General features: G+C 40.1%; 1 protein-coding gene across 1 annotated transcript in view; it reads left to right on the top strand.

Moving 5' to 3' along the window:
• Positions 1–7,834, top strand: part of BBOX1 (gamma-butyrobetaine hydroxylase 1) — a 44,007-nt gene that overhangs the window by 28,644 nt on the left and 7,529 nt on the right. Inside the window, exon 3 of the mRNA XM_009638173.2 lies at positions 3,159–3,357. Coding sequence (XP_009636468.2) covers positions 3,159–3,357 — 199 coding nt within the window. The remainder of the gene's footprint in view (positions 1–3,158; positions 3,358–7,834) is intronic.

Below are 7,834 nucleotides of genomic sequence, written 5' to 3'. Positions count from 1 at the left end.
AGGTTGCCAAGACTTACTCTAGACATGTATGCCCTCAGCCATGAGTAAGAAGAGAGGCTTTCCCCCAGCTGGTTCCCAAGACTTATTTCAGTTATGTGTGTCCTTAGACATGAATAATTGGACAGGCTTTCCCCCATTAGCTGCCATTTGCTGTTGTGGACCACAAGAAGTGGAGAGCAGCTCTTGTCTCTTCTGAACCTTCTCTGAAAGGAGGCCTCCAGCAGCACTGCTGACCCGAAGGGCTGCTCTGTGTAAAGCTTCTCCTCTCTGGGCCAGAGCCCAAACACCTCTGCAAGTGTCCCAGAAGCTGGTGAGGCCTGGGCTCAGCTAACAGGTTGCCTGCACTTCTCTCTTGGGTGCACTTCTGGACTCCTAAGGGAGGGTCTTGGGACTTGGATCACCCTTGGGTGAGTGTGGGCACATTCCCCAGTAATTGCAATGGTAAGTGGTAATTTGCCATGAGCCATCCAAAGTCCTGAAAATGAAAAGTAGCGAGAGACAAGTTCTAAATTACTTCATCTCTGTGGGTCTGTATCTCATCTGGAGAAAGGTGGGTGTTGCCTGAAATTGGGGGGAACAAATTGGAAGGCATGGGACTTCTGTCCTGGGACACAAATGAGGCAGGAAAGGAAAAGCTATTTTTAGGTGCATGTGAAGTAACTGCCTAGCTCTGTAAACATTTGAGCTGTTCCTATTTCTCACATTGGAATGGAGAGTGCCTCCAACATAGGCTAATACTACCCACTGGTAGAAATTCCTTCTTACCTTTGTATTCACGATCTTATGAGAAAGAGAAAATCCCCATCTTGACAGCTTTATTTGAGTCAGGGTCTCAAAATCTAAGGTTGCCTCATGGAGAAGGAAGGAAATGCACAGGAGAGAGGACACAAAATAAAGCAAAAAGATTTAAAATAAAAGCAAGAAATAATAACTAACTCCATAGCCCAGAATCTCATTTGGGGCAGCCAGAATCCAGGTGCACTCATGCCTTAATGCCCAGACACAGGGTTTTTGGTGAAGCAGGGCAAAAATATTTACTGGTAAGAGAGGGCTAGCTAGCCTCTGCTGAGTTCCCCTCCCTCTGCCTGGTGGGAGCCGACCTCCCCACATCTAGCACAGCAGTTCAGAGAACGTTGGTCTCTGTTGCCAGCCTGTGCCCAAGTGACCTGCAGTGACTCACCAGGAGTTACAGTCAGCAAGTGCTCCTGGAGATCAGAGAGGACAGCCAAGAGCTTGGCTGCAGTAGTTGAAGTTGTGACTAAATCATCATCTTGCCTTCAGTGGTGACCAGATGCCAAGATCAATGCTAAAGGAGTTGTGTGTTCTCCTCTGGGGAAGCCTAATCAGGTGAGGGACATATCCTGGCCACTTAAAGTAGGCAGAGCGGGACTTACGGCGTGAGCTGTCACTATGCCTTCCCACAGCGTGCCCAGGGACTTCGAGTCTGTCTGCCTGGCTAGACACGTAACAAGCCTTTCCTTTTCCAGGTGCAGCCTCCAGCACTGCAATCCAGATCAGAAATTCTAAGTGTGTACAGTTGTGTTGAATGCAGAATACTGTAGGTATAACTTCTAGGACTTTCTCATGTTGGAAGACGAGATTTGGGTTGCGTAGCCCTTCATAACATGAAATATCTGCCTAGATTTCATGATCATATCTAATTATTACATTATTTTGTCACTGTATGTTTATGTTTGTCTCTTCTGTAGAGTATCTTCACAAATGGATATACGGCCATGTTGTCTGACACCAGAGTACATTCTTCCTCAGAAAATAATACAGTTAAGAGAAAACAATTGGTTTCTAGTTATGACCCAGTATTTTAGTTTTATTTCCTCTCTCTGTATTAGGTGACATCTATTTTGTAACTCTCCATCTAAACCAGAATGTGATTTCTTTAGGATAGGTTATGAGCTCTTTAGAAAACATTATTAAATCAAAGCAAATAACCACTACAGAACTGTGATACTAGAAAACAGTAGTAAGAATTGGTCATGCATCAGAAATTGCCATCTATAGATACAGGTATAGACAAACTGTTAGAGAAAGGTACAGATTTAGCAGTATTTGGGCAGCTGTAAATACATAAAAGGATGAGGCTAAGCAGCATTTCATTGTAAAGCTGCACAGATTTTCACTCCTTTTAAAGCTTTGGATAATGTACTGTGCAGCTGATGCTGGTTTGAGGGGACAAAAAGAAAGAAGAGGGGAGCAGAAAAAGGTCCGAGCGAAAGCCAGGCTCAAAAGCACTTTGCATTATGCCTGCAAGTCTATACCTGCCTCTAACAAATGGCTGCAGGCTTCCACCTTTTCTATCACAAGGTCTGTTCAGCAAGCAAATGTCTGGTTATGGTACAGCAGTTCTAGCACTCTTCTATTGCCATATGCTCTTACCATCAATTTTGTTTGAGAATGGGCACGACATTCTTGTCCATCGCTCAGTCTTTCCATCATTGTCTTCTGGCAATGCTTGGACTTGTTAATATCTTGGGCTCTCGTTTGCTTCTTCCTGAAATAAGATAAATGCTCACAAAAAAATCTGCAGAGGAAAAGACAAGGAATTACACCATCCTGCAGAATTTCATGTAACTGGATATGATTTCATGAAGACAAATCTACAAAAAAAATTGATCGGTCACTTATACAACTGATGTAGTTACTCTGCTTCTAAGCTGTTATATTGATGTGTGTCTTCTGTCCCTTCATCGGTAATATAATCTTTTCATTATTATACATCCATACAATTGTACCTGTGAGGGAGATCTCAGGGTGCTCCATGCTATTTTACCCTAGACAAGAAACTTTGAAAGCAGTCTCAGTTTCAAATTTTCGCTCCTGTGGTTCACCAGTACAGACAGAAAAAGGAATATGCACATTTCTGATGTACTCTTGGCAAAAAAACCCGAACTGAACTCTTTCAAATGGTCTTTTATTCAACTTCTGATTGAAATTTTTTTAACTAGAGTGTTTTGTTGCCTTTCATAAAGATTGCTTGTTATCCATGCTAAGTCAGGGACCCAGCTTCAGGTGGTTGACTGCAGAATTGACTGAGTATTCACAAATGCATGGAAATCCCATGAACTTCATACTTCACCTATGTCCTGAGCTTTGATGCTAAAACCACTAAGCGCTTGTCTCTCTTATTTCTTCCCTTTCAGAACGCCAGTACTGGGGCTCAGACCTGCAACTTCCTGAAATACCTTTTGAAGAAATCATGTACAATGATGAACGCGCGTACACATGGCTGTGCACCCTAAAGAAAGTAGGAATTGTGCTACTAACGGGAGCTGCTACTAGGCAGGGCGAGTTGGTTAAACTTGGCCACAGGATTGGGTTCCTGCGTCTCACTTTTTATGGGTGAGTTTGGTTTTTAATATCCTGGCTTTGCTGGCTATGTAAACACCTCTAAAGTATTTCACTTCAGCTTGCTGGACCTCTTTTGTGAATTAGCTTACTAAAACAAGGTGAAATTTTTTTTGTTCTCTGCGTGTTAGAAAATGTGGTATCCATTACTATTCTGTATGATGGCTTTGCTATCACAGGCAGGGTATGTAAAGAGCAGCAGCTGTAACATTAACTGCTGAGAGAAGGAAAAATGCCTGAAAACAGATGATGTCAAATAAATTATAACCATGAGGTAGCAGTACTTATTCATACCATAGACAAAATCAAAAATCCCTAATCCAGTCCCCTTCTGAATAGAGGAGGTTATCTCTACTGAAACTTTTTCTTAGTCTGATTTTTTGAGTCATGGAAATAGGTACGTCTAAGATGATGATGTGTCTCACATTGCTGAGAAGCTGGGCAGAGTACCCATTTCTCTGCTTTCAACTGAGTCTGCTCTGGAAAGCTGCAACCAGTCCCAGCAAGCACTTTTTTTAAAACTGCTTTTTTGTATAAATAAGAGCCTGGGCTGCAGGAGTGCAAACAGGAACCTGTAAATCATCCTTTTGATGCCAAGAGGTGGTAAACTGAACCTCTACCTCCTCAAGCACCTACTAGGCAAATAAAGAAACAATGATGGTGGCTCACATATTGCTGAGCTGAGTCAGTGGCCTCCATCTAGCCAAGTAAAGGAGCAGCATTGTTAGCAAATACATAGCCCTGTCCCTCACCCCCAGCTGTTGGTATAATTTTTTACAATGCATATAAAAAACCCTATCACGTGGGTGAGTGCTTATTCTCAAAAAAAATTTGACAAAAATAGATAGTAACATTTAAACGTAATTGTGATTTCTTGGTGCCTGAACAGCTACCAAAATGAGACTGTTCAGGGTTGCCTATCTGAAAAGGTTCCTTCTCCACCATAATAGAATAGAAGATAATAAAAAAATTATGGCAAGAGTTCTCCTTCATGTGGGCCATAACCAGTCTCTCCTCAAAAAAACCCAAGTTAAATAGAAATGGAGAAAAAATTTCAACCTTGGCCAGAAAGACCAAATTCCCCCAAGGCTGCAAGTCTGAAAGAAAGATTTTCTGCCCTTTAACACTCCTGTGTGAAGGCACATATGAGCCCTGCTGGAATATGTGATGCAGCTGAGGTTGGTGAAAGCAGCACTGTGAGACCAGGAAAAATACATGAACTCAGAATGTTAATTGTGAGGTGAAGGGGAGGAAGATGAACAAAAGGTCCCTTCTTCAAGCTATGATGCTTATTCACACTTATTGCTACATCTTCATTTTGCAGATATTACTCCATCAGCTATGGAAAAAGATGTCATTGATGCTGCTGACTTTTAGATTCAGTGAACAATTTCTAAGAGGCAGAGAAATAGCTGTTGTGATGTATTAGCAACTTCTAGCAGTGTATAAGTTGCTTCTGACTCTATCTCCAGCCTTTGGGTTTTTTTTTTTAATTTATGTTGTAAACCTGTTTGTATAGAATTTTCACCCATGCTTCAAATCAGGAAAGCTGGCTCAAGAAGTCTGCTAGAAATTAGCAGAAGCTGAAGTGAACTCATAGCATGTAGAACAGCCTGTGAAAATGTCATTGTTCTTTTTTTTTTTTTTCTATTGTCTTTCAAAAAGAAGGGATGGAGAGAATAACTGCTTTAAAATACCATGAGTATTATGAACCTTTTGTCAGTTCCAGCAGCCATGATAAATATTTGTAAAGCTTTAAAGGGAGTAATGTATAAATGTACTGGGGTAGTTACAAGAAGTACTTTCATTAAGGTGTGGTTTCTTCTTTCTGTGTACTGTGCCAGAAGAAAGTGTTTTTCAAAGTTAACTGGGATTCAGTCAGGTTAGTCCTACTAAAATAAACGGGTGCAGAACCTGCTGCTCAACTCTGAAACCTCATCCAGTGCTGTGAAATTTTGTCTATCATTAACCTCATCCAGTGCTACAGAACCTTGTCTATCATTAACAGCATTCCCAATGTCAAGCACTTCTATGGTTGGCAGTTTACTACAGTCTCAATTTAAAGCTTGCATCATTATGAAAATAGTACTGCTTTCTATTTCTGTTTTGATGTGATCCTAATAACAGATACTAGGAAATTCTTTGAGGTATCCAACCCTGATCATATCTGAGGGATGAAACATTCATTCTGTTTGTATCTGGACAGTTGCACAAGCATTTTGAGTAAGGAACAAATACAGCAAGCTCCAGATAACAACAAAAAATGTTGGTTCTTTGTTAAGCATACTGCTAAAAGAAAAAATATAATATCTCCAAAATACTTCAGGAGAGAAGAAAAAAACCCAAAAACCTAAACAACAAAAAAACCTCATACAACCCCATTCAGTGTATGCCATGGATTTGTGCCTGGGTTGCAACAGAATCTTTAGTTGCTTTCCTAAGTTTCAGGGATGAGGAACTGGATCTAGAAGTTCCTAGATCCTAAAACTAGAACTGATCTTTAGATCTTCTAGACTAATGTTCTTGGCATGGCAACCCCCTGTGTTTCACCTGTTGTCAATCTGCTGAGACTTCTGCAACATGTTTTTCACCAAGGTATTCAAATTTTTTGATATTTAATTCAGCAACATTGTAAGATAAAAAAAAAAATCTACCATGCTCTTAATCGTCCTTGCTGTTTAAAATTAATTCTGTCTGTTTGAAACTTTCTGCAACATCCAGCTTGTGGTAACTCTGCTGAGTTTGAGAGACTGAAAACTCCCTTACTGTATAGATGCGCATTAAGTGTTAGGATATACTTTCCTTGTCTAAGTTCAGCTGACAAGAGATTCAGACTGCCCTGGGGAGACTTGTCAGTTCATCAGTTTTGTCATCAGAATGTTTTATTTCCAGTTAAAAAAAGTTAGTCTTGCCCCTCACTGGCTCTTCCCTAATATGTTTATAAACAGTAACAATTGTTAAGTGCTTCACCTTGTTTTAAGACAGCTTGAATTAATGTTTATTCTCTTTAACGATGGTTTCAATAAAACTAATTTGTCAGGATGAGTTCTGAGTCTTTGAGGTAGATAGGTAGATATATAGCTATGTGGAGAGAGAGATACGAAAGAAATACACATATTTAAAAATATTTTAATACATCCTATAGAGAATCTCCTGCCCATTAAAGTTCCATACAAGATCTAAGTTGAAATGTGACCTTGGTCCACTCCCTTTGAGCAAGCAATAGTTAGAGCGCCTTTCACTGTTTAAATCAGATTTACTATTGGTGTTGATTAAACCTTATTCTTAGATTTTTCTTAAGAATTAGGGTTCACAATAAAGGAATGATAAAAGGCTGTAAGTCTCCTTGGTTTTCCAAAACCTATTTACTAACTCATGCATTTATTAGGCTGCAGAAAGAGGGTTTCAATGTTATGAACATTTTCCAATTGACTAAGAATTCTGCATTTAACAGAAAACACACTTGGAATATTTCGCTTACTGGAACTTTGGGGTTTTTTCCTTTTTTGCTTTTTAAACACAGCTGTAGTATTTCAAAGTCTTGAAGCCTGGTTTACATCACCCCAGCTGAGCCACCATGGTTAGATTTACTGTAGGTCATTTGACAGTTGCTAATTATGTTTCTGTGTGTGATTAGGTTGATTTTGCAATATTAAATTCAAATCTGAAGAACATAATGTCAGAGAGAGCCTGACATCCAAAGATCCGTTTTGGATTTCAAGTAACAAAAACCAGCTCTGCCACAGGGTGAAGTCACCAAGGCAAAGAGTGTTTGCTGCAGTGCTGAAGGGAAGGCACAGCTGTAAAAGGGGCAGGGTGTGTATGATACAATGTGCGTAGTAGCAGAGCCAAGATTTTTGGGGAGAGAACCAAAACTGTTGAACGCACTTTCAGAATACGTTGCCAGCTTCCAAGGAAAGTAACTGTACGCACAAAGGCAGCCTGCTCCGGAGTTCAGAGCTAGAGTCAAGGAGCTGGTCTGGGGCGAGCCTGCCATGCCTTACATCTTGGCTTTCCTTTGGCCAGTTGAGAGACCAGGCGCTGTGTGGCTGTCTCCAAGATGCACTGTAATAGTGCCGTTGTTAAGGCTGCACAGCAAAGGCACACCTACTCCAACATAGCACTCACAGTAATACAAAGCTATGTGTACTGGTTTAAGAATCTATCCATAAAGTATTTTTTGAAAGTTAAGTCACAAAACTAGTTTCAAATGTTTTAATACAGATGTCTATGAAGTGGTAACATGCTAAACATATCAGAAAATAGTGGACTGTATTCAAACAGCTTAATAACCCAGTGCTTGTTAAATGTGTAATTTGTCACATGAAGTTGTGAATAAGACTTTAATGATTTTGGTATATTTTTGGATACTTGGGGGTGTATGTATGTTTTTATAAGGAACAAATTTCTTAATTTTTTTCCACATATAGCTGGAACCTAGCCTAAAAATATTATGGAGAAGACTACTTCT

This window comes from Egretta garzetta, unplaced genomic scaffold (assembly GCF_000687185.1).
Source record: "Egretta garzetta isolate BGI_Z169 unplaced genomic scaffold, ASM68718v1 scaffold455, whole genome shotgun sequence".
NCBI lineage: Eukaryota > Metazoa > Chordata > Aves > Pelecaniformes > Ardeidae > Egretta > Egretta garzetta.
Note: the sequence above shows the minus strand (reverse complement) of the source record. Positions and strands in the feature narration are given on the sequence as shown.